We start from the raw sequence: 27581 nt of genomic DNA, 5'->3' as shown, positions 1-27581 counted from the left end.
AGGATAGCAAACATCAACTAATATCAAAGTGAATCAAGAGGGATCACATCATGAAGTAGGGCAACTCTTCCATTATAGAACAAAAAGGAAGACTCACCATTCAATATACATCAAAGCAATTTCCTAAAATACTTGACACGTTTAAAAGAGGAACCTTATTTAAACATTTATAACCTCCCTATAACAATTATCTCTTGTGATAAATCAACACAGTGTCCCGGGCACATATTGATTACAAGATCCTTGAGTCTGCTACTCATAGTTTTAACCACTACATCGTAGTTTGGATTATTGAGAATACATCCAGGTTTTTGATAGGAATCACGTTACATATAGATTTACTGTCATTCCGTCTGAATAAAATTAAAGGCCCTCCTTGCCTGTCCAATACATTTAATGCTTGTGCTTAGAACCACCATTCTTCATGACGTTAAATACTTTGACAACAATGCAAACACCTGGAGCCAAAGGCTAAGTCAGGATAACTTAGTGAAAGTTAACAGAAATAAGATACCTTACTTCAATCTGTCTCAACTGCATATCAAGCTGGAGGAAAGAAACACACCAGTGGTCTCTGTTTATGTTGTCATAAAGTCTACTCTTACTTCTACCAGGGAATTATGCCATTTATTTTATCTGTTGCTCATTTTATTTATGATGTTTATATAGGTCACCGAACAGCATGCGTTTGCTGTGTGGTTCACACGAATTAAAAGAACAAAATACAAATATAAGGACAAAAATTCAGCAAGTAAACAACAACGTAAAATCATTTTACTCCACAGAGAATGAGATAAACCCAGTCACAAAAAAACCCAGGAGAGGTGACTGTCTCAAGTGTCATGATCCATAGGGGCAGCCAATCCTGATGTAGATCTTTATTTCCCCCTTGATGTAGATCTTCATCCAGCCATTCTTCCTTGCCGGGGAGGGCAGCACTATTTTGGGGTTCATGTCGGGTGGCAAAATCCCTTGGGCTGACCCTGACTGTGGCAGCAGCACCCCTCTCCTTGCTGTGTCCCATGCCGTATGGTCACCTGGACCAGACTCCACCTTGACATTGCTGCTGGACCAGCAGAAACACAAAGGAGTCAGGCCCTCACAAACACATGGTGTGGTTGTGAAGTGGAACTTCTACTTATTTTAGAAGAGATGGGTGTCTGTACAAAAGCCTGTCTCCTTGCTTGCCCCCAGGAAAAGGAAGGCAAGAACCCGTATGTCGGGAGAGGGGAGACCATGAGACCATGACCATGCAGGCTTCCTTCTCTCCATAGTGGCTGTGGGGACATGAACTTGAGGAACAGCAGAATAGACTTTTGATTTGTGGATTCTGCACTGCAATGTGCTTAAAAGGTAAAAGCAAAGAGGTTCAACTGTCACCACAAAAGCAACTATGAACATGCTGGTGGCAGTCGTAGCCCAACAGCTTCTGTAAGGCCACTCTAGGAACAGGAACCAAAACTTGTTCCACAAATACTATAATGTCAGGGACTGGGCAGAGGAGGAATGGTGGAGACTGCCTCTCCATCCTGACCCTTCCAGGGAGGAGGAAGAGGAAGACAGTATAGATTTACAACAGGGGTTTGAGGAAGGTCACTGCTTAGAGACAGATGACGGGGGAAGTCGGGAAATCATAGGAGAGCCAGAACAACACCCAGCTGACACGTTGTCATTAGAAAGCATTGCAGACCCTCCATCTGCCAGAACCCGGCAAGCCTTAAAAGTAGGAGTGCAAAGAGCTCAAAGACAGAGGGCATGTAGAGGAGATGATGAGAATGATGAATGAGGAAGTGGGAGAGATGAGGGATGGAGATTCACTTGGGACAATGCCATTATCCAAGAGGCTGGGTTCTATAGCCTCTCTCTGTAATATTGAAATAAAAAAGGATGGTAAGAAACTTTTCCTTGTCTTTATACTTTCCTGGGCAACCAGCTGGGAGCCACTGACAGCATCCTGACATATAAAAACAATTGCAAAATTCAAAGGACGCCTTAATTTCCTCTAATTTTTCAAAGTACACATTTGGCCTGTAGTGCTGTATTCCAGAAAAAGTAGGCAGGCCAGGATTGTTTGTCTGTGAGTGGCCCTGAACTATTTCTTTTCTTCCAAATAATCAGTTGTAAAGTGGTCACATGCCATGCTGAGGTTTTCCTTTTAGCACTAATACAGCAATGCAGGCAGGAGTTAGTTCCTTCAGTACCAGGCAAGGAGATGAGTGCATCTGCTCAGACTTGGACTCCTACAGTTGATTCCTAAACTCTGCTGTTATAACACTGCACATAATTTTCCTCCATTTACTAGAAGTCTGGGAGATCTCAAGGCAAGCACAACAAGGTCACTTGATAAAGTTCAGCATTAAATTCAAGGTATTATCCATTGTTGTGGTCTGATATCTTTGAATCCACTAATCAAAATCAAAACTACTTTTATCAGTCATTTGCAGCAAGCTATCAAGTGTGTTGTTACAGACTTGAATGCTATGAAACATTTCCTAGCAGAACTTGTTGTTTCAAAATATTGACAAGATAGGGGAAAACTTCAACCAAATGTAACTTGCATTTGTAACATGCTAGAAGCTGCAGGATTTGTTAATGTTTGGTGCTCCAGTAAGTAACATATGTATAACATCTTTGCAAAGTGTGTAATTAATTCCAGGAACATGCTGAGACTTTAAATGACACTGAAATGACATAGCTCTTTTGGTAATTTAAGTCAAGTCTTGGGGCCTTTTCTCAAGGGAGGAATAACTCAGCCTCTCTCTCTCTCTCATCTGATTATTTGTGCAGAAAATAAAGTGTAGGAGAGGCACTGATAACACAAATGAGCATTACACTGTAAGTGTCTTAGCACAACAGCTTAGCAAAAATAATGCACATTGCATGATCCAAGTATGATATTTATTTATTTAGAGCATTTGTACCTCAATCTTCAACCAAAAAGGCTCCCAGAGCAGCTTACATGAAATCAAAACAAGACATACCAAACATACCAAATCTATTTAAAAAATGTAGTATAAACACCAACAGTTGGGGAACACTGGCCTGTGAGCACTCCAATTAGAGAACAGCCTTTACTAAAGGTGTTATGAGCTTTGACGACGCTCAAACTCAGGATGAAAGGGAGAAACGTGCTAAGAGGAAGGCATGCTTGGCAAACCCTCACCGTGATCAACTCATGTCCAGAAACCTATGTCTCCACTATGGAAGGACATATGGATCCAGAATTGACTTCCACAGTAACTTACGGACTCACTGTTAAGACTGTGTTCATGGAAGACAATCTTACTCAGCTACAAGTGATCGCCAAAGAAAAAGAAAGAATGCAGGATTATTTTGTTCAATGTGGGGCTCAAACCCACAACTTTGAGATTAAGAGCCTCATGCTCTATCAACTGGGCTATCACAAAACATTACTCTTAGCCTCCAAATTCAAAATGGCAAATAATTTTTTAGCTAGTTGTGTGTGTTGAGGTGGGTAGTTATAAACCTGGAATTCATAAATATTATTATTATTATTATTTATTAAATGTGCATACCATCCTTCATCTGTAGTTCTTAGGGTGGTTTACAACACAATGGTCGTTGATTCCCAACTTTATAATTTTGAGGATCTCTTTTTAACCTCAAAAAAGTCCACAGACCCTCACATGCCAATTGTTGCAATGTTAGGCTCCATCAACTGAGAAAATACATAATGACAAGCAATGATTATGAATTCAGTAAAACTTTTAAACAAATTTACAAATGTGTCAAAAAACCAAGTACCATCACTAATCAAAAACTCAAGTAATTCTTTTCAAAAGTTATTCATATATTCTTCTGCTTCTTCATATATATTTATTTCCTCAATATAACTAGTAACCAAGCCAATTACCGTAATCAGTTCAAACTGGTTTGAAACAGAATTTGATTTATCTATAATTATAAATTCATTCATCTATTTCTTCAGTATACCCAGTTACCAAGAACCCAATTAAATTAAACCAAGTACTAATAAGTTTATTTATTTACAAGAGAACTCAAAATAATCCCCCAAAGCATTAAAATAAAAACTTTAATTATTATTAATATAATGTAGTCCTATGTATAGAATCCGGGCTACCAATTCTATAGTTAAACAAAATCCCTAATCCCGGTAAGTAAAGCTATTTTTATATTAAATTAATTTGATTCTGTTTTACTTATATTTATTATTTGTTGTTATTTTTTCCTTTTTGTAAGCCAGTGGGCATGAGCCGCAATTGCTATTTGGAGCAGCAGGCAGCCCTCAAAGGAATGCCCTACAAGACAGAAAAATCCAAGCTAGAAAAAAGCTAGACCCCCAAAGAATAGGTAACCCCCATCTACAGAATTGATGCTTTTGAATTATGGTGCTGGAGGAGACTCTCAAGAGTCCCATGGACTGCAAGAAGATCAAACCGATCAATTCTGAAGGAAATCAGCCCTGAGTGCTCATTGGAAGGACAGATCCTGAAGCTGAGGCTCCAATACTTTGGCCACCTCATGAGAAGAGAAGACTCCCTGGAAAAGACCCTGATGTTGGGAAAGATGGAGGGCACAAGGAGAAGGGGACGACAGAGGACAAGATGGTTGGACAGTGTTCTTGAAGCTACCAGCATGAGTTTGACCAAACTGCGGGAGGCAGTGGAAGACAGGAGTGCCTGGCGTGCTCTGGTCCATGGGGTCACGAAGAGTTGGACACGACTAAACGACTAAACAACAACATCTACAGAATTTATTCCAACAAAGCACCAGAAGTAATCCTCAAAAATTCCAAAACTAAGGAACCCAAATGCAATCAGTAGTTAGGAGGCAGAAAGCCTGCCAATGGTCCACAGAGTGGAGCCTGGCAAAATTAAGAGAGAAGCACAGAGAAACTTGGCAAGGCCCAATGGGAGCATGATGTTGTCTTATAGCCCTTTACAAAGTGATCTTTGAAGCACCCTTAGCCTCCTTTAAGCATTGGTGTTTAAAAGGAGCAGCTGCTTCAAAGTCCCCTTTGAAGCAGCCACCCATTTTTGCATTCAACTTTGCTTTAAAGATTGCTTATAGGGTGAGGGCTGCTTTGAAGGGTGCTTTGCAGCTTTAAGACTGTCCCTGTGCTCCCAGTGGGGGTATGGAGACTGTCTTTAAGTGAGTGGGAAGGCAGTGGTGGTGGGAGGCTGGGCTAACTTTTCCATAGACTCCTTGGGATAATTCTGTGGCTCTTCATGGGTCCAAAGGGCCTAGGTTGAGAACCATGGTGCTAGATTATTAAAATACCTTATTCAACAGCTTCGTATAGTAGCGCTGATTTTTAAGCAAGCGACTGGCCTCTTTTATATATTGACAGATATTGTTGAACAATTGCAATTTACGCAGGCACCATAATAAAAACATAATAAATTAGAGCACTGATATGCTTTTCCAGATTGTTAAGCATAATTAATTTACATTTGCAATCATTCCTTTGATGAAGAGCAACAGCTATGCTGGAATCACTTTTGGCTGATTTTATTCTGACATTGGAATAAATACTGTTTTCAGCTTTTTCTAGGTTTCCCCCACGTTTGGCAACGCTCTTCTTCTGATTACTCCAACATGTGCCATGTTCTTCATATTGACATTGGCTATCACATAATGCTCAGTGGGGATAACATCCTACTGAATTCATAGCATGCTCACTTACAGGTGCCTTTTATGATATATTATCCAAGGTAGTTGTTTTGCAAGTTAGCTGTGTGTCATAGGGAACCCTGGACACAACGGCCCCTTCAGTCCTGATGTTATAAGCATATGTACAAAGCTACCCTGAAGCACACCGTGACAATCCATTATGGCATGATTTGGAGATAAGATTTCAGACCTGTACAGCATGCATTCTCCGAGCCGTATGTTCTATCATACTGTACCGGATGGTTGATAAATAATACACCATTTTTGTTAGCCTTCCCATGCCCTGACAGATAAAGGCTTGAATCACAACCATGTTCACTGATTCAAATATAGAAGCAGTCTGTCACTATCTCTGATAATAAACAGAACTTTTAAATATATATATATATTCTTTTTAAAATTCTGGTAAGATAGAGTCATAAACAGAGAGTACCTGTAACAGAAGCAAAAATCAACTATTTATTGCTTATTTAGTTTTATTCCAATTATGAATCACTTCCCATAAAATATTCCAAAGGATTTGTAGTGCCCGTGGTCCAGCTTTGTGTGTCGCTACAAACAGCCACTTCAATTATTGTTCCTATAGCTTTTTAGTTAACATCAATATCTGTACTATGATGTTTAAACTATCATCCTGCACATGCTTACCTGGAGTGGGAAGAAGCCCCACTGAGTTCAGTGGAATATAAATATATATGGATCACACTGCAAATCAGAAATTTAGCAATGCCAGAATGCCTGATACCTGACTTATACGGATCTGAACAGCAGAAAAATCTTGGTAGGCAATGTGCAGCCACAGACACGAGGCAGAGAAGGCCGGATGGAGCAAGGGAGGCGAAGGAGGCCAACTGGAACCTGACGAAGGAGAACCCGATGAAGGAAAGCAGGTAGGGCCCCAGGTGTGGGCCGTTTAAATGGCCAGGGAGTGGACCCGAGGGAAGGCTTCCCCCTCCGTCAGCTCAGCCCACTGGCACAGTCCATGCCCAAGCCTGCATCCCCATTTGCCAATTTAGGATGAAAGCCAGGATCCGGGTCCTGATAGGCGGTGGGGGCTTATCAAGAAGGAGCATTGATGCAGCGATTCCTTCGCTGGGGCCCCTGTGAAGCCTCTGCCAGTGTACTGGATGAAGCAAAGATCACCAGTGTCGAAGCAATGATTCTTCAACATCATCTTCGTTGGACTGGTCATATTGAGCGGATGCCTGGTTATCGTCTTCCAAAGCAACTACTCTAGTCTGAACTTAAAAATGGAAAGTGTAACACTGGTGGTCAGCAAAAGAGGTTCAAAGACTCTCTCAAGGCAAAACGAAAAATATATAGGATAAACACCGGCAACTGGGAAACACTGGCCTGTGAGTGCTCCAATTGGAGAACAGCCTTTACCAAAGGTGTCATGGGCTTTGAAGGCACTCAAACTCAGGACAAAAGGGAGAAACGTGCTAAGAGGAAGGCATGCTTGGCCAACCCTCACCTTGATCAACTATTGCCCAGAAACCTATGTCCCCATTGTGGAAGGACGTGTGGATCCAGAATTGGCCTCCATAGTCACTTACAGAGTCACTGTTAAAATTGTGTTTATGGAAGACAATCTTACTCAGCTACAAGTGTTCACTAAAGAAAAAGAAGAAGGCACCTCTGCCATCCTGCAACTGAAAAGGGGTGAGTGGACTTGTCTTAATACTGTTTCTGGTAAAGATTCGAAAAGAAGAAACTATCTTTCTTTTGTTGCTTAACAGATGGAATTTGCTGCCAAGGAGTGTAGTGGAGTCTCCTTCTTTGGAGGTCTTTAAGCAGAGGCTTGACAACCATATGTCAGGAGTGCTCTGATGGTGTTTCCTGCTTGGCAGGGGGTTGGACTCGATGGCCCTTGTGGTCTCTTCCAACTCTATGATTCTATGATTCTATGAGATAAGAACAAACACTGCAGCTTGTCAACTGAGGTACAACCAAACCGGCAAGCACATTTATGCTGTACCTAGATATTGTTTGGAGTTTTCATAGACATCAGCTGCAGTTCCACATGCTTGATGCATACAGAAGATGACCTTTACAGAAAGAGACGTTGCTACTCATTGCATGGCCTTGACTGTAGCAATTATCTGTCTGAGTACCTTGCTATGCGTCTGCTGTGAAGCCTGTACATCAGACACACAAAAAAACATAGTTCACCAAGAGTTTTCATCTCCTTGGAAAGTGTTTTTAGCTTTGTGATCTATAAAACAGGGATGCAAAAGGAGGCAGAATGCATTTTGTTGGGTTAATAATAGATTCAAGGTAGTTTGTGAATAGGAGCTTTCCTTGAAATGCAAATAACAACTTTGGGTCAGGACTGTTGCAGGGCAAACCTTAACTCCCTCTCTCTGGCCCATTTCCTAAGCTATTTTCAAAATAAATTGCAGGCACTGAGGAAAAAGATTTGGGTCACAAACCCTGGTGTGGGCTTAAGCAGATTTTAACCATTTTGACACAGAGACAGAGTGTGAGTGACAGTGAATGGCTGCTTTCTCAAATCACTGAGTGATTTGAAGTTCACAGCATGTTATTCTTTGAAGGAGAACTACTTGAAAATTATTTACAGATGGTATTTAACTCTGAGTAGGCTTGCTAAGATGTATAAGAATGAATCAGATAAGTGCTGGAGATGCAAAGAGGTAGAGGGAACATTCTTTCACACTTAGTGGACTTGTAAAAGAGTACTGGGAAATGATACATAATGAATTGCAAATAATGTTCAAGTGTACTTTCCCAAAAAAAACAGAGTCCTTTCTGTTGGGGATAATTCAAACTGATATTCCCAGGTGTCAAAAAGGCTATTTATGTATGCCACTACTGCAGCCCATGTTTTGTTAGCCCAGAAATGGAAAATAAGTGAGGTCCCAACCAAAGAAGAATGGCAACTTAAGTTGATAGAATATGCGCAGCTTGCAGACTTAACAGATAGAATAAGAGAACAAGAAGAACATACGTTTAGAGAAGATTGGAAAACATTTATTGAATACATGGGAAATAACTGTGTACAGATGAAAACGCCGGCAGCATTAAGATAAATTCAACAGTGTAAATAAGTTTTGATGGATGCAATAAGGGAATACTGAATGGTATAGTTTTTGTAAAATATGCAGAAATTTATGATATGTAAAATGAACCATGGAGAGAGAAGAAGGGAAGTCATTGATATCTTAAGGATGTAAAAATGAGTACTTTAAATTGTAAAACACAAAATTTAATAAAAATTATATATGTATAAAGAATGACTGCTGTCTCCCTAATGCAAATAGTAGTTACTGGAGCCAGATAGGGACCTCAGAGTGAGCAAAGAGTTCAAGTCCTCCTGCCTCCCATATCTCTGTCCTGAACAGAAACAGAGTCATGCCTCTGAAGTTGGCTTCTTAAAAAGTCATTTGCATGGTTGCTAATTGTGTGAATGGCATTGCATCTAGTGTGGCTCTCAGAAGCAGAAACAGCAGTGGTCAGAGTTCCCTGAGGTTTGTGGACAAACTGGCCTGGATGTTAGATGGTTAATTTGTATTAAATGACATTGAAACACCATAATGAGAAGGGGAAAGGGAATGTTTTGATTACAGGTAGCAAACACAGACCGAAACCCTTCCTTTTGAGATATGGAAGAAAGGGACAAGCCAGATCAAAGTGCCGCAAAAATATTTGGAATCATATTTGTTCTGCTTGAATCAGAAAATATTATACACTCCAATTTACAGAACGCCATTAAGAACCAGATACCTTAAAAAAAAAAGCAGTATCTTTTGGACACAGACAATAATGCATTACAGATTGCAGTATAAAAGGAATGTTCTGTAAATGTAATTGCACTTCTGGGGAGATGGGTCAGGCTGTCATTGTCTGCCTTGTAATCTCAGTCACTTAAGGAGCACAGCTTCAAAGCTGTAAATTTTGTAGCCTGCGTCCCTGAATGCATGGCCACAGTCAATGTTCATATTGTCAAATCACGCAAACACCAGGCATCTAGTTGTAAAATAACATTTTCCCCCATCGCATTTACATTAGTTCTTTCCATATGAGGGGAAAATTGTTACTTCAGAAGACTGACATTTGCCCTTTGTATGAGTAAGGAGAACAGCATCATCATATCATCATCCTCAATTTATGGAGCACCTAAAAGTTGGGCAACTGTCATTCAGAGATTGGAATGAGGCAGGTCCAGTCTGCAAGCTTTTTACCTAAGTAGAGGAGATGTTCAGTGCACCTAGGGACAAATATCAGTGTGCTAAATTTATGTGGATGTGATGTAGGCTTGCAGAGAAAAGTGGGCATTCTGTACATTTGCCCATTAAGGTAATTTTTAATGAGACACTTTCAAAGCCAAGTAAATAGCAAGAGTGTAGGAAACGGGGAGAGGCACAGCATATATTACAGATGCAATATATTACAGATGCAATATTATATTTTTATAAGGTTAGATGCTAACCTCAAACCACACCTTCCTTGCTTTGAGTGTGTTTACCTGGCTGAAAGGTGCCCTTGAACTCTGATTGTGACTCTTGCTTGCTTGAATACAGGATAGAGAGGGTTATCTGAGTGTGTACAGAAAGTAGCGTACTGTACAAAGGTATAAATTACACTCATTGTCCTGCCCACTTTTGCCTCTGTCCTACTGTTCTCTGGCTTATGGTCCCCAGAGGTTTCCCAAAAAAGAAATGTATTCCTTGGCCTGACAAAAGTTTCTCATCCCTGGGTGTTGGATTTCCAGCACCATCGCACTAGACCAGGCATGGCCAAACTTGGCCCTCCAGATGTTTTGGGACTACAACTCCCATCATCCCTAGAAAGCCAGTGTGGTGTAGTGGTTAAGAGCGGTAGATTCGTAATCTGGTGAACCAGGTTCGCGTCTCCGCTCCTCCACAGGCAGCTGCTGGGTGACCTTGGGCCAGTCACACTTCTCTGAAGTCTCTCAGCCCCACTCACCTCACAGAGTGTTTGTTGTGGGGGAGGAAGGGAAAGGAGAATGTTAGTCGCTTTGAGACTCCTTCGGGTAGTGATAAAGCGGGATATCAAATCCAAACTCTTCTTCTTCTAACAGGACCAGTGGTCAGGGATGATGGGAATTGTGGTCCCAAAACATCTGGAGGGCCAAGTTTGGCCATGCCTGCACTAGACTGCAGGTCAATTGAAAGCTCTAAGAATGGACTCCAGTAAGTTGGAACACACATTCTCTCTCTCTCTCTCTCTCTCTCTCTCTCTCTCTCTCTCTCTCCCTCACACACACACACAGAGAGAGCCCATCTCCAGTAAGAAGAGAGGGAAAGGATGATTGCCACAGAATTTATCTTGTTCTAACGCTAAGTATTTACTTAGTCACTAGATAGCACAAGAGCCTCTTTAAAGAGAAATCAGTACGTCCTGGTTTAGATTTCCTCTACAGAATTAGATAGGAATCCCTCCATTGATCACTGAAGGAAGCTCTAGTGATCTGAACAGTTTGCTAGCTCAGAAAGTGTCAGGACTTCATGCTAGATGACAGTCTGGTTATTACTGCCACCATTAAGCACTGAATACTGAGAAGGTTTGGAGGAAAATCTATAACGGCATCAAGATAATCTTTTCAGCCTTATCAGAGATCCAGAATAGAATGCTTTAATTCACAGTCTATTGACCATTTATGTCCTTAAAAAAATACATCTGATTTCTGAAAGCTATCAGCAGGAAGAAAAGACTTCATTAAGTACAGTACTGCCACATTGGGGGGGAGGGAGTTAACACATGCTTTAAAGGAATAGGCATAAGCTATAAAACAGAGAAAAGAATCATTCATTCCAGAAGTGTGGTAGGTTAAACATGCAAAATGCTACCAGGAGAACCTAGACAGGCCATTTCTTGAATACTCAAAAAGGTGCACGCACACAAAAACATGCTCACACACATGTACAAACACCACTTCCTGCTCACAATTATGGGCCATCTTTAAATTAATAATATTACAGATAAAAATGCTAATTTTAAGCTACCCTCTAACAGACCATGTGTCCAGAGGAAGTCTACTGAAGCAAACAGAGCTGTTTGGTATCTTAAAAACCGACTAATTTAGTGATGCATGAATTCATTGATTTCATAAATAAGAACCAACTTTATCAAGTGTCCGACAGACATTTTTAAAAAGTTGGATATTTGTGCAGATGACCAGTAATTATCTTAACCTTTCCCTTCTGGAATTGGCTCCATCCAGCTAAGGAGCTGGAGATAACTTTCAGTGGTGTTTACAGGTTTTCAGATCTATCTATCAATCTGTGTTCAGGCATCATGTGGTGCCAGTATGCAACCATTGAAAGAACAGTTTTGCAAAAGAGACTGAAAGAACACATTTTAATTTAACGCATGCACTAATAAATTGAATTCAGCAACATAGAAACACTTGGGATTGGTTCCAACAATGAAAACAAATGCATCCCCCCATTTATTTCCAGGTGTGCAGAATGTTGCTGCTGCAATCACATTAAGCTTCTATTTTTTTGTGAACTGTTATCTCATATGAACCGTGGCGACCTCCAGGATTCCAATTATGACTTTAAAAAGCTTAGCTTCCTTTGCAGATACATTGCCATTTGAAATGTCCAGTAAGCTCAAAATGGTCACCAATTTCCTATACGCCATTTCAAATGTTCCATTTGTGCTCTTACATCAATTGGCCTGTTTCCTCTTAATAACCCACAAATGGAACCTGGGGGCTGGTGATGCAATGTATCAAAAGATGGGCAGGTATATGAACCTTGGCAATGTGGCTGATACCACAGTGTGCTAACTGCACAGAAGAAGCAGAGATTCGCGGAACTACTACAGCATTCCAGTCCCACTGTGCTCATCTTTTGCACATGATTGTGCATAATCGTCAAACAATTCCTGCATCCCCACAACACTAACCAGTAGTGTCCACTTCTAATCAAAGGAGAGATGAATGGCATGATGAAGTCACTCCACAAGCTGTTTACTTCAGGTGCATTTGATAATTGAGCCCGAATGGGTGTCAGTAACATGTACTGAAAGGAAATATTATCAAAATAATGATGATGATGATGATAATAATAATAATAATAATAATAATAATAATAATAATAATAATTTAGTTGTACCCCTCCCATCTGGCGGGGTTTCCCCAGCCACTCTGGGCGGCTTCCAACAAAGATTAAAAATACATTTAAATGTCACACATTGAAAACTTCCCTGAACAGGGCTGCCTTCAGATGTCTTCTAAATGTCAGGTAGCTGTTTATCTTTTTGACATCTGATAGGAGGGTGTTCCACAGGGCGGGTGCCGCTACTGAGAAGGCCCTCTGCCCGGGTCCCTGTAGCTTTGCTTCTCGCAATGAGAGAAGCACCAGAAGGCCCTCAGAGCTGGACCTCAGCATCCGGGCGGAATGAAGGGGGTGGAGACGCTCCTTCAGGTATACTGGGCCGAGGTCTTATTTTTAAAATCCCATTACTTCTCAGAGCACCTTGCCAGAACAAGTTTTGCTCAATGATTCAACAACTCTCTATTGCTAATGCTTACCACATGCTACTTTCACAAAATTTGCAGGGGGCGGTTAGGGGATCTGGCTCAGTTTTCCTATTTCTGTTTTTAATAAATTTATTTATTTCGTTTTTCAGATTAAAATTTTACATTCACATGTCCAACATACAACATAAAAACAAGATTCCAAGGAATCTCCTGGACTTTCCTCCTCCCCTTTGTGGGTCCTATTGTTAATCATTTCCTCCTGCATCTTTTATAATAATCCAAATCTTTTACCTCTCCATTGTGTCCAAAATTCACCATTAAACTACAAGTGATATCCCAACCCACTAACAATTTTAATGGCTTTCAATGGTCTTTAAGATAAGTTATAAATTTTCCCCATTCCTTGTTAAAATTTCGGTCTTCCTGATTTCTCATTCTTCCGGTCATTTTAGCCATTTCGGCATGGTCCATAAACTTGGGTCTCCAGCTGTTGTTGGACTACAACTCCCATCATCCCTAGCTAGCAAGACCAGTAGTCAAGGATGACAGGAAAGGTAGTCCAAAACCAGCTGGAAACCCAGGTTTGTGAAACCCTGATCCTGAGGGTCACAGATTCCCCAGTTCTGACTCAAGAAATGAGGACCCTTTGTTTTCCAGATTTGACTACAATTCTCATTATTCCTGGCCATGCTGGCTGGAGCTTATGGGAGCTGGAATTCAACATATAGAAGGCTTTACACAAGTTATTGGATGATACCAAATGTACCAAAAACAATTACAAGTCAATAATGCAACCTTCATCCAATGACATTAAAACAGTTGTATTTTTGAAAAGCTCTTGGCAATGTGTTGCAATTATTAATAAGAAATCCAAGAGTGAAGAATGCACAATGCTCAACAAATGCTCAGAATAATATTAATATTTGCACACATGCAGTCTCTAATCTAATTGTTTCTCAAGGACACATATGCAAATGTTATTAATTGTGAAAAGATTTGTAACAGAAAAAAACAGACCCTCCACCAGTTATATACAGGACATATCTTATTCCTGAGTAGTACCAAGTAATGAGATACACTTAATAAAAATGTAATTAGTAGACCTGCTTCCCAGCTGGATAGAGTTTTTACTTTTTTATCCCTTATGATTTAAGCCCTTAAGGTAGCTTCCATCATTGCTCTTATTATATAGGTATGGTATTTAATTCATAATTCTGTAGTTACTAATTTAAAACTACTTAAAAATCCAAAAGTTTCCAGGCTTCAATCACATTTCAAATTATTGTACTGAAGGTACTCATTACCTGGAATATAAACAGTATCATTTCCCCCCCTGCCAGTCAATGCTCGTCTTTTGCTAGTGAGCCACAACCCAAATTCACTGTAGATAATGAATACAGTCTTTTAGACCCACTCCTGCTTTTATGGAAATTCCAGTGAAGTCATCAGGGTTCATAAAGGTAAAGGTAAAGGGACCCCTGACCATTAGGTCCAGTCGTGGCCGACTCTGGGGTTGCGGCGCTCATCTCACTTTATTGGCCGAGGGAGCCAGCGTTTGTCCGCAGACAGCTTCCAGGTCATGTGGCCAACATGACTAAGCCGCTTCTGGTGAACCAGAGCAGTGCACGGAAAAGCCGTTTACCTTCCCACCGGAGCGGTACCTATTTATCTACTTGCACTTTGACGTGCTTCTGAACTGCTAGGTTAGCAGGAGCTGGGACCGAGCAATGGGAGCTCACCCCTTTGTGGGGATTTGAACTGCTGACCTTCTGATCAGCAAGCCCTAGGCTCTGTAGTTTAACCCACAGTGCCACCCGCATCCCTTATCAGGGTTCATAGTCTTTACTAATTCTTTATCTGCAATTATATACCTCCATTTACACACGGACACACACAATGTGTGCGGTGGGGAGTATTTTTGTTTGTTTGTTACTATGTTATGTGTTTTTCTGTAGCAAACAACCCTGTGATCCTCAGATGAAAAGCAGTATAGAAATTTAATAATAAATCAATAAATAATCCAAAGATGCCAACTCTGTGATTCAGCTTGTGTCGCATAATGTTTCCAGTATACAGAAAAGCGACAGGCACTGGCACCAAGAAGAAGAGGCAGGCAGTGGAGGTGCTTCCATTGAAAAGTCCCAGAACTTTATTTTAGAGCAGAACACGTACAGGATCTAAATCAGTACAGCCTGCATGTACAGCGTTGTAGATTACTGCAGCATTCTATATTGCTTTAAGTTCAGAACCAGGCCAGCCCAATCCCCACACACTGGATAACCCTGATGTCCCCCAGATCCCTGGGTGGGGCCTGGGAAGCATAAACGCCCAATGCCTGAGCCAAGGTCTCCCTACACCTGAAACTTAATAAAGTTGTGGCCAATTTTAATCCCATAGCACGTTGTCTTGAGTCAGTATTCCACCCGGGAGTCACCTGCAGTTGAGGGGACTCCACCTGTCCACACAATAGTTAATTGCATTACAGCCTTTTAAAGTTTGGCCTTTGAAATACAATGCAGGCCCTACCCATTCCCTTTCAGGAAGAGGAAGACATGGAATAGCATTTGAAATTAAAAAATCAGTATATTTCAGGTCTATGTGACTTGAACATCATATGCCTATCCCCTTCCATTATAGTATTAATCTACAATTGTTGTGTTTTTTTTTTAATAAAAAAAAATCCAGACAAAAAATATACATTTAAATAGGTACGGTATATTTAAAACATATTTCCCCCTCAAAGTACACATTTCCAAATGTACTTTTCTTTTTCTCAAGATACACATTTACACTCTACTGTACCCTACTGTACTGGAGCATTTGGGAAATGTGAAATCTTGTGGAGAACAGCATGAGCTCAGCTGTTTGCCTTTCATAGAGGCTAGTAGAGAATTTTCCATGCTAGTTTGACTAAGCCATGTACTTTTCAACTTCCTTGTGGTTTCTTTTGTTTCGCTTTAATTGGGCTTTTCTGGTCCCTTGAGGCTAACTCTTAACTGTTCCTCTATTGCTTATCACAACTTTAGGGAAAACACAAAGGATAAGAGGGAGAAAGAGAATACTTTAGAAGAAGAAGAGTAGAAGAAGAGTTTGGATTTGGTATCCCGCTTTATCACTACCCGAAGGAGTCTCAAAGCGGCTAACATTCTCCTTTCCCTTCCTCCCCCACAACAAACACTCTGTGAGGTAAGTGGGGCTGAGAGACTTCAGAGAAGTGTGACTGGCCCAAGGTCACCCAGCAGCTGCATGTGGAGGAGCGGAGACGCGAACCCAGTTCCCCAGATTACGAGACTACCGCTCTTAACCACGACACCACACTGGCTCTCAAGGATAAATGTCTGAAAAAGAAAGCCTGAACTACTTGTGTAGGACCCTCCACATGATTTAGAACCCTGGAATACAAGGGAACCTTCACCAGCAGAAAAGGCTTCCCACTGCAAAATTCCAGACACTGATACATGTAGGGCTGTGCGTTATGGACAGAGATGTAGCAGGAGATGTGGGACCAAAAGCATATCTCTTTCTCATTCATGCTTGATGGAAAACCCCATTGCAGTTCTTGGTTCTATGAAAGGAATTTATGGAGGAACAAGGTTTGCTTGGAAAACACTACAATACAGTGATACCTCGGGTTACATACGCTTCAGGTTACATATGCTTCAGGTTACAGACGCCGCTAACTCAGAAATATTACCTCGGGTTAAGAACTTGGCTTCAGGATGAGAACAGAAATCGTGCTCCGGCGGCGCGGCGGCAGCAGGAGGTCCCATTAGCTAAAGTGGTGCTTCAGGTTAAGAACAGTTTCAGGTTAAGAACGGACCTCCGGAATGAATTATTTAACCCGAGGTACCACTGTAAAAGCCACACTACTCATGCATAGGACATAGGGCATACTCACACATAGGTTGTATTGGCTGCTGAGGGGACTATGCTTGTTTACAGAATTTAAAAAGAGTTTAAACAGCTGTCTAGTTGTTGGTTGCTGTCTTGATCACAAAAGCAACCAGATACAGCCAGAGTTTGCATCAGATCCAGATGAATACTGAATCTGAACTGAAGTGGGGTGTCTCAGAAGGATTTTGGGCTTGTCTGTGACAAAGTGGGATCTGTAGGAGGCTGCACAACTTGAAACAGGAAGCCCTGAAGTTCTTCATGGCATCTCAGAAATTCAGACTAATGATGATAATATTGCAGTATCTACTAAAAGCAACACGGTATCTCTAAATTTATCAAGAATATAGCCAGATGACAGATGGGAATCTCCTCCATGGTTGATAAATTGAGATATGATAGAGGTGTATAAAGTTATTCATGGTATGGACAAAGAAGGTAGGAAAAAACCTTTCTCCCTCTTTCATGGGCATCCAATCGAGCTGAATACTAGAAGATTCAGGATAGACAAAATATTTACGCAGCACATAGTAAAACTATAGAATTTGCTCCTGCAGGAAGTAGTGTTGTTGGCCACCAATTTGGATGGCTTCAGAAGAGGGTTAGACAAATTAATGGAGGATAAGTCTATCAATGGCTACTAGCCAAGGTTATTATATTCTGCCTCCACTATTAGAAGAAGAGTAGAAGAGTTTGGATTTATCACTACCCGAAGGAGTCTCAAAGCGGCTAACATTCTCCTTTCCCTTCCTCCTCCACAACAAACACTCTGTGAGGTGAGTGGGGCTGAGAGACTTCAAAGAAGTGTGACTGGCCCAAGGTCACCCAGCAGCTGCATGTGGAGGAGCGGAGACACGAACCCGGTTCACCAGATTAGGAGTCTACCACTCTTAACCACTACACCACACTGGCTACACTATACTACACTGGCTACACTACACCCAGAAGCTGCATGTGGAGGAGCAGAGACGCGAACCCAGTTCCCCAGATTACGAATCTACCACACTTAACCACTACACCACCACAGAAGCAATATGCCTCTGAATGCCAGCTGCTGGCCATATGTGGAGAGAGTGCTATTGCACTCAACTCCCACTTTGGGGCTTGCCATGAGCATCTGGTTGGCCACTATGAGAACAGGGTGGTCTAGATGGGCCACTGATCTAATTCAGCAGGCTCTTATTGTATCCTTATCCTATTGGGGGCAAGAGCAAAACTATGTCACTGAGCTTGAGAAAGATGCCAGGATGGGGAGAGCAGAGGAAGAGCTCTGTTGTGAATGACATGTCAAGTTTGTTTTCACAGGCAATGATTTTTGCATTGAAAGTGAATTTCTTTTCGTTCTTTCCCACTCCAAGTCAACTTGAAAATGCCTTGCCCAAATTGCTTGGACCTATTTGTCTGCTGTTTGGTAGGCTTCTTCCCCCAGAACAATCTCTCTCATGTCCACAATTTGCCCACAACTTGGGGAAGGGGGGAATTAAGGGATTTCTTTTTTACTCGCTGCAAAGCTTTAACAGCTGTCTTTGCAGGAAAAGAATGCACCTATTCTCCTGCAAATTTCACCTAGTTCTATCAAAATATTAAAAAGTTATAGATGCACAAAAGCTCTGGATTCTTTTGCCATTAATTTGACAGTTTTTATCCTCTGTTGAGGGGCTAGTATGCCTGCAAATTTCATGCACTTCTGTCAAAAGGGTAAAAGGATTATACTGTTTTCTCAGTTCCCAGCAGTGAATTGGGGTGGGATGTGAAGTGAGTTCGGATGGGCCCTGAACCCTATTCAGTAGCCTTTGAAGCACCTCAGATGAAGTTGGTCTGTTTCTCGAACAAATGAATCAAGGTCTGAACTTAATTTTGTGGTCAGTGTACACCCCTAATATGGAATCATTTAAATTACATATTTGGCAGACTATAATAGTGTAGTGGTAAAGTCCCTGGAAGTTTTCATCAAATGGAACACTGCTGATTGTGGTCTCTTTTGGTTATGGTTCGCTGAGAAATCTAGATTAGAAACAAAACTAAATCTACAGGGAAGGTACTAAGCACAGTGCTATTTTCCTGGGGGGACGCAGGGGTACGCATAACCCTAAACATTTTGTGAATCTAAGTTGGTCTCATTGAGGGGTAGTATTTCAATATGAGTAGGAAAATGAGAGTACCCCTAAACATTATTATTAGGGGGGGAAAGCACTGACAAAGCATATCCAGGAAAAAAAGAATCCATGGGACATCAGGAATAACAAGTTTTCATCCTGTTAAAAATCTTTATGTAATACAGAGGCATGCTTAGAAGCTGCATGCTCAGAACTGCTCAGAATTTACCGAAGAGGGCCAAATTCTCACATTCTGTTTCTTAGCTAGCAGGTGTGAGTGAATATATTCATAAGTACAGTGTATGGAAACTATGGTATAATCTGCAAATACGAGCAAACAATTCAATAATTGCACATCCCCAGGTAATCCTACGTTAGGTAATCCCAAAATAAGCAGTTTGTGGATTCTAGCTAACACTTGTATGTTTGGTGGTGCAATTGAAAGGTATATTCTCAAGTAATTCATGGTATATTTAAGCATCTCTAGAAAAGCAACTTTATTTGGTACCCTTCGTTTACAGTTGTTTGTGGCTAATAAAAAATAGGTCATGTGGACAAAACTATTTATGGCCAGATGTGTGGAGATTTTCACCTGGAAACCAGAACTTTGAAAAGAATGATAAACCTCAACACTACAGTTCGGTTGTTCTCTTATTGCCACTCTTTTCTTGCTCTTTCTATTGGTCCCTGTTCGTTCACTGGTGTATTGCAGCTTTCTGTTTAACTTTCCCAGTTTCCTCCTGGTATATCCCTGCCTACTCCTCCAACAATATCATCCTCAATCATTTCAAAGTCTCTGGCTTTCTTAAACTGCAACCACGCCTGTGCTGTGCTCTTTCAGTCTGTCTCAGGACACCTTGTGAGAATATTTCTCCTCATTGCCAGAGCACCTGCATTGCATGCAGAAAGCCTCAGGTTTAATTACCAACGTTCGTATAGTTAAAGCCATGGTTTGCCCAGTAGCAATGTATGGAAGTGAGAGCTGGACCATAAAGAAGGCCGATCGCCGAAGAATTGATGCTTTTGAATTATGCTGCTGGAGGAGACTCTTGAGAGTCCCATGGACTGCAAGAAGATCAAACCTCTCCATTCTGAAGGAAATCAGCCCTGAGTGCTCACTGGAAGGACAGATCCTGAAGCTGAGGCTCCAAGACTTTGGCCACCTCAGGAGAAGGGAAGACTCCCTGGAAAAGACCCTGATGTTGGGAAAGATTGAGGGCACAAGGAGAAGGGGACGACAGAAGACGAGATGGTGGGACAATGTTCTCGAAGCTACAAACATGAGTCTGACCAAACTGCGGGAGGCAGTGGAAGACAGGAGTGCTCTGGTCCACGGGGTCACGAAGAGTCGGACACGACTAAACAACAGCAGGTAGGGATAGGAGAGGCCCTGCTTAAAACCCTGGAGAGCCTAAGCCAGACAGCGTAGGCAAGTACAGAGCTAGATGGACTGTGGTCTGACTTGGTATATGGCAGTTTCCTATGTTTCTAAAGTCCACCTTTTGTACTAAGTGTTTGGTTTCAGCTCCTTGTCCTCAGGGCCGGTGTCAAGAGTTGGTATGGCTGAACATCGGCTGAGGGCACAAATCACAGGAGGGGCACATGGACAAAACACTCTTGAGTCTGCCTTATATGGTTCTCTGGGAAGTGCCACAAAGATGCATCATTTATTATGATTATATTATTATGCTATAATAATGACCCTCTTAATCACAACTCCATTGAGATAACTTCACTTGGGCTTCCACATTTCTACGAGATCGGTCAAGGCTGTGGCAGTGAGATCAGCCAGTAAATTCCTCCTTAACTATTATAAACTTCTCAAATAAAATGTAGAGAGGATAAAATTATGAGCTTATAAAGACGAGTTTATTATGATTCATATCCAGTAACAGTGAACTTCAAGGAAATATTCTCTTTCTGATTACTCATTCTACGTAATACTGTATTAATCCAAGATCCCTTCCTCCTATGGGTGGGCAAATCTGTCAATTTTAATTTCTCCCAGTTTCTCATATTTCTAGTTTTCAGTTTAGATCTCCATATTTCCACATCAGGTTGCAAATTCTTTTCTTTTTCTTTTTTAAAAATCCTAATTACTGCAAAATTCTCCTAATACATGCATTTTTGTATGCAATTTTGCCTTATTCGAACAGTTTTACAAAGATAAGTTACCTAATATTTATTTCCCCCCAAAGCATGCTGTATGGTATTTTAAATAATATATGCATTTTTATGTACAATTCATCTTAGTATATGCACTTTAATGCACATTACTTCTTTGAAGAACTGCATTGCAAAATTCAGAGAAGTGAGACGTTCAAAGGATGGCTGTGCTTCATTTTGCATATTGTTTCGGAAACTGCAGTCTAGATTTGATGCACTTTGAAATGTGGACCGAACTGAATTCCTTCCCCATCTTTACCTCTGATAGAAGAATCTGTGATCCAAATGAGTCTTCTATCATTGGATCTGTCATGAAGGTGATATTTGACAGTTCCCCTGCCTGTCCCCTTTTGGAACAGCATGGGAGGTAGTGTAGGAGACTGCTGAAGGTTGTTCTGATCCCTGTTCTGTTAATTGGAAACTACAATGGATCAAAGATAATTGGATACAACCCAATGAGCCTTATTTCTGAATAAACATGTATAGGATTGCATTGATTAAGATGGCAATCCAATGCCCACTTATTTGGCTGGGAGTAACCCTCATTGAACTTAGTGGCACTCTTCTGAATCCTATACATTTACAGGATTGCACTGACAGTCTAACCAGCATCCTGCCAATAGAATAATTTAGGATGCCCTACACTATACTGCCCCTTCATGGATCACTGCCTTGTCGTGGCGAAGGGGCTTGAATAATTCAGAGAAGCTATGAGCTATGCCGTGGAGGGCCACCCAAGATGGACAGGTCATAGCCGAGAGTTTAGACTAAATGTGATCCACCTGGAGAAAGAACTGGCAAACCACTCCAGTATTTTGCCAAGAAAACTCCATGGACATAAACAAGGAAAAGCTTTGAGAAGAAAGTGAGAGTTTCCAAGGCATGCTCTGGTTCGTGGGGTCACGGAGAGTCGAAAACAACTAAGACAACTAAACAACAACACTATACTGGTAAAAGAAGTAGTATTGTCACACTTTAAAGACTAAGAAGCCAGTTTTCAGATAGGCTTTCATGATCCACTTCATCAGCTGTAGTCCACGAAAGCTCAGGTCACAATAATCTGGTTGCTTTGAAGGTGCCACAAAAACTCTTGCAACCAAAAAACCAAGTTAATTGCATTTGTTGGTTTGAGGATTTAAATCATGCTATGAATACAGAGGAGGCGTCAGTTAAAAGCGCCCCCCCCAGCTCTGTTCTGCAGAAATTGCAAGACATCTTGCGTGAAAAATATTTGCATAGGCAGTTGCGTTTCCACACATAGATCAAACCAATCTGAAAAATTTCAGTCACAGATGACTTGAAATGTTTATGAAGTTTAATTTTGTTTTACATAACACTTCATTTCTAAAGAGTTTCAAAGGCGCTGTCACACATATCAAAGTTTCATGTCACAGTTTCTGGTTCAGAGGTAGGAGCTGTAATGCCAACTGGCTGATAAACTGCTATGGAACCATCTTCAAATAAAAATAAACATTGAAAAAGAAAATAAAAACAAAAAAGACCTAAAGTGGCTCTACTGGCAAAACTTCCAAATGTACTCTGAATGCTTCATTGTGACCCTTTGCAATTTTTTATTTATGGTTGTAACACTTGTGTGTTTTTGAATTGCTTTATAAGTTTGAATTCTCCAGGTAGATACAACTTTTTTGCTTGCTTCTTTAAAAAGTAACAATATTTCCCATACTTGACATCCCAACTTTCAATAATATTTAGGAAACAAGTAAAATATGTGCCTTTCGAAGTCATACATTTAGGCTTCCTTTGGTAAGGCTGACCAAATTCTGATATCTTAAATAAGCATGTACTTTTTTTGTTGTTTTCCCCCCAATGGTGGGCTATCTCTGACTCATGCTAGAAATGTTCAAAACAATGATATATGTGAAAAAGGGTCTGTGAACAAAATGGACTGTTCAAATTCTGTAATATATTCTCTCAAAGCTGGCAAGCTTTGAATTGAATTGATGCAATTATGGCAAAGTCAACTGTCAGTAAGAGAGATCTGTTGGGTTGTATCTAAGTTGTACTCAGAGGAAACCCACTGAACTCAATGGCCATGACTAACTTAAGTCCATTGTTTTCAGTGGTCTACTCTGAACAGGACTTTGATGCAACCCATTATTTCACTAATAGTTGCCCTAAGCAAGGACAGGGATTATAAACAAAAAACTAAGAGTGGATCTCAAGGTCTTAGCATCAGAGCACCCCATAGGAATGGCATATTAATCTGGAATTAGAGAGTATCACCTCATTTCTCAGAATAAAGCTGAGATCCTTCATAAAGAAAATCACTGAGAGTCACTTTTCTCACCATGCACATCCTTCCATCTGTATTTATTTATTTGCTTACTTCCCAGGAGTAATAATTATACCCTGTCTCTTTAAGAAAGTGACAATCCTATATCCATTTCCTTGAGAGTAAGCCCCACTAAACACAGTGCTTTACATCAGGGTAATATGATTGAACTATAGCTAGACATATAAGAACACTGTAGTATTTAATTGGAAGCCTTGGTGTTCAACTATATATTTTTGTGACTTCTATATGCAAGGAATATAATAGCTGAAGCAATATTGGAAGTCCAAGCCAGATGTGTAAACTGGGAATTATAAATAGACCTTTATACTTTCTGACAAATTTTCACTAAAAGGTCACAGGGATGTATATCCATCAATTATCAAAGAAAGGGCATGGCATTAAAAGTATAATGCAACTTTGATATGCAATGGGAATTTATAGGAGGGGGTGTTATGAGGACACTGATACTAACAGTGCAACCAATATAGTGCTACCCAACCAGAGTCTTTGGGAAAGGGTGGGATATATACTTAAATATCACAATTATTAGTTGTTTTGAAAATTATAATATTCATCCCCTACGTAAAGCTGAAGAAACTCACTGATTTTTGCATTCCTCACCTGAATGTTTGAAGAAGGACTATTATTCACTAGATCGCAAAGGCATTATTGCTTCACATGAAAAGCGGTATCTTCCTAGCATTCAATAAATCAGAATTTTGTTGTCTCAAAGTGTCAGAAAGTAAATGCGGTAATCCGTCCACATATTTGATGTTTTTATCCATCATTATTTTGTGCTGAGAGGATGTTTGCTTTCTCTCTCTCTGTATATATATATATTTATATACGTCTCTGAGCCTTGCTTCCTAAATTGTAAGAGTGACCTCTAGTGCTTTGCTGTTTCATTATAGTTCCCTGTCCTATTTTGCTATAGATTTAGTAAATCTTGCTGCAAGCATCCGATTTAATTCTGTGCATAGTGCAAAATGCTATTAATGTGAGATTCAATTATGATGGCCTTTTGAATTCATGAAGTACACAAAGCAGAAGGATGAAGAAATTGTTTCTAAACACACACACACAAACACACACCACCAAATCTGGATAAATTGCAGTAGGGGGGCTAACAAGAAGAACTTGTTATTCATGTTCAGGATTGTTCTGTGCACTTGAATGTCAAATGAGGTAGCATGACTGGATGATAACAAAAGATCAGTTTGGTCCTGCAGAGCATCTGTTGTTTTTGTGATAGCATATATCAGTTCTAAGCCTTTAAAGCACAAAGCACCTGATGAAATCTCAGAACTTTCCTCATCTATGGCTTAGATGTTCTCAAGGAGCTGTCCCTTCAAACAGTGGTATAATGCTATTCATGAATTCCTACCAGCCCCAACACTCGCTTCCTCCAACTATAGACACCACTTTTTTACTCTGATTCCCACACTGCACATGGGGCACCTCCAATGAAAGAAGTATGCAAATTTTAAAACAGCAGCTAGGTCGTTTAAGCTGCAGTCTTGCACACACTTCCCTGGGAATGAACACCCGTTGAATTCAATGGAACTTACTTTTGAATAGACATGCATAGGTTTGCGGTGTTAGTGTAAAATGAAGCCTATGTTTCATGAGGGCTTTGAGGACCCCTGAGATCAATTATCAAGTACATAAAATTGAGCGCACTCAGACATTCGTCTGTGATGCGCTTTGTACATACCAAAGACAGTCATATCTGATTCAACCTTGGAAGCTTTTTACTCCAAATTCTAGGGGGCTGAGGCAGCAATCCTAAAAAAACACTTACCAGGGAGTGAGCCCTATTGAACATAGTGGTACTTACTTCCAAGTAAGCATGTATAGGATTGTGCTGTGACTCTTAAGTTTTAGAGTTTCAGTAGGCTTTTCTTTACAATTCTAACATCCAGGTTTTACTGAGGGGGGGAAACTTTACATGCTGCAGCTAACATTCTGGTCACACATGAACATTAACCTTTGTGTAATCGATGAGCATCCTGTAAAAGCTCATTCTCAACATTCGCTCCTCAGTTACATTTGCCATGCACTTGTGCTCTACAGTACAAAGGAGTTCCTCATAATTCAAGAATATACAGGGGAAATTATACATTGCTAAAAGCCAAGCTGATGCAGCAGCAGCAGTAGCAGCAGCAGCAAATATCAGTGTGCCTCTAATCCCCATAAATGACTTAACTCCTTGCAAAATACTGTGCTGATATATGGGTAGCATTTTATTTTTTTAAGAAAAAAGAAATAAAATGAGAACATGCAGTTAAATAGTGAAATGCAAATTGCACATTATTTTGGAGGCTGGCTTAGTCCACACTGTGCTCTGATTACCGTCTGGTAAAAACAATAAATGATGAAATATGGGAAATTGCATTTCTGAGCCCCTGGAACATTTTCATCTCATTTACCTGCTGTTAGCATGATTATTATTTTTCCCCAGCAACACTGATTTCTTTGAAGAACTGCATTTCTAAGTCTAGATCTCGTTACAATAAGCTGTAAGTTTCTCAGGACAATCTGGTACAAGTTTAAAAATCCATTTGCAATACTTACATTTGTTCCCTGCTACTAATATATTCCAGTGGTGAAAAGGGACCAGAAACAGCAGCTTGAATAAGGTCTCCGTGAAAGAATCCATGTTCTCATTGATGGAGGCACCCAAAAGTGTCAGAGTATTAGGAAACAGGCACAGCTGCTCTGCACTTCAGTCCTGTCCTTGCCTCCTCTCCTTTCTCTTTCTCTCTCTGCCTGTCTTTCAATGCTTCCCAGTAGCCAAGGAGCTCAGTCAAATGCACTCTGCATCTTCTCGCTCCCTCCTCTCTCTCTCACACACACACCACAAGATCTGCTCCCCCCGCCAACAACAGCAATCCCCGAAGAGCAGCTGCAAGAATCTCTCCTCTAATTTCACAGAATCACTCAGAGCTAAACTGCTCGACTACCCTGTACAGTTTGGTTACTGAAGCTTCACGTTCATAATGTGTCCTGGACACCCCTTGTGGTGACAGGTAGGAAATGTGAGTCTATGATGAAAGCCAGACAATAAAGGGAACAGCCTGCACATGTGTGCCTGTACAGCCTCCCTGCCAGATTACGACTGTTCCCAATTCTTTATGGTCATGCAGTGGGAGGAGGGAAACAGAGTAAGAGCGAGAGAAGAAGGAAGATTTCCCCCCACCCTATTTGTTTCCATTATGACCATCCTTTTTCACTGAAGTCTGCATTTAATGACAACTTTCAGCTGCCACACCATTTACAAGAACGGAAGAGAATGTTATAATTTAACATCGGGAATTTCTGTCGTGCTACAAAACTGTAGTTTGCCTTTACATGTGCAGTAAATCTTGCATTCATCTGTACAATCCGACATTCATCTTCCAGCGATGCTGCAGAACGTTCCCTCGAGACTATTTCTTTAATAAGACGTGGAGTGCCTAGATTTCTGTAAATTGTAATCCCACAAATATGTGACACGCCACTTCAGAAGCTCAATCTTGCCGTTTATTTTCCACATTCAGAGAGTTTAATCATGAGCATAAAAGAGAGCAAGCCGGAATGACTTTGAACTAAAATAATGAATGTTGAAATTGCAGCGATGGGGGGGGGGGGAATAGTGAAATATTGCACAGGATTTGAAGTTTTAAATTCTACAGAGAGAGTCTGCAATCAAGCTGAAACATGAATTACTGCTACGTTTGATAGTCTTTAGACATAAAGTTAGATGGGATTCCTAGTTATAAGAAAACATGCCAACTTGGATTCAACCATAAAAATGCCTCGCGGTCCTAGAAAAGGTAGAACTGACTTTGTCATTGCCCGTGCTTATTTTTCCTACCTATAATAATCATTTCCAGATCTCCCCACTGTGTAAAACAGCTTTAGAGTAGACTGAGACAATCAAGTGGGATTGCTGAGACATGCCATTGGAATGCTCTAAACTGAAGCGTCATATGCATATCTACTTAACTTACTTGTCTGATCA

At 40.7% G+C, this 27581-nt stretch overlaps 1 protein-coding gene across 2 annotated transcripts in view; it reads right to left on the bottom strand.

Annotated features, from left to right (window-relative positions):
• Positions 1-26638, bottom strand: part of LOC128423033 (contactin-associated protein-like 4) — a 278897-nt gene extending 252259 nt beyond the window's left edge. For both annotated transcript variants that reach the window (XM_053407702.1, XM_053407703.1), the window contains exon 1: positions 26153-26638. In XM_053407702.1, coding sequence (XP_053263677.1) covers positions 26153-26237 — 85 coding nt within the window. In that variant the 5' untranslated portion in view covers positions 26238-26638. The remainder of the gene's footprint in view (positions 1-26152) is intronic.
• Between the last annotated feature and the right edge of the window lie 943 nt (positions 26639-27581).

The sequence above is a fragment of the Podarcis raffonei genome, chromosome 11, assembly GCF_027172205.1.
Source record: "Podarcis raffonei isolate rPodRaf1 chromosome 11, rPodRaf1.pri, whole genome shotgun sequence".
Taxonomy (NCBI): domain Eukaryota; kingdom Metazoa; phylum Chordata; class Lepidosauria; order Squamata; family Lacertidae; genus Podarcis; species Podarcis raffonei.
Note: the sequence above shows the minus strand (reverse complement) of the source record. Positions and strands in the feature narration are given on the sequence as shown.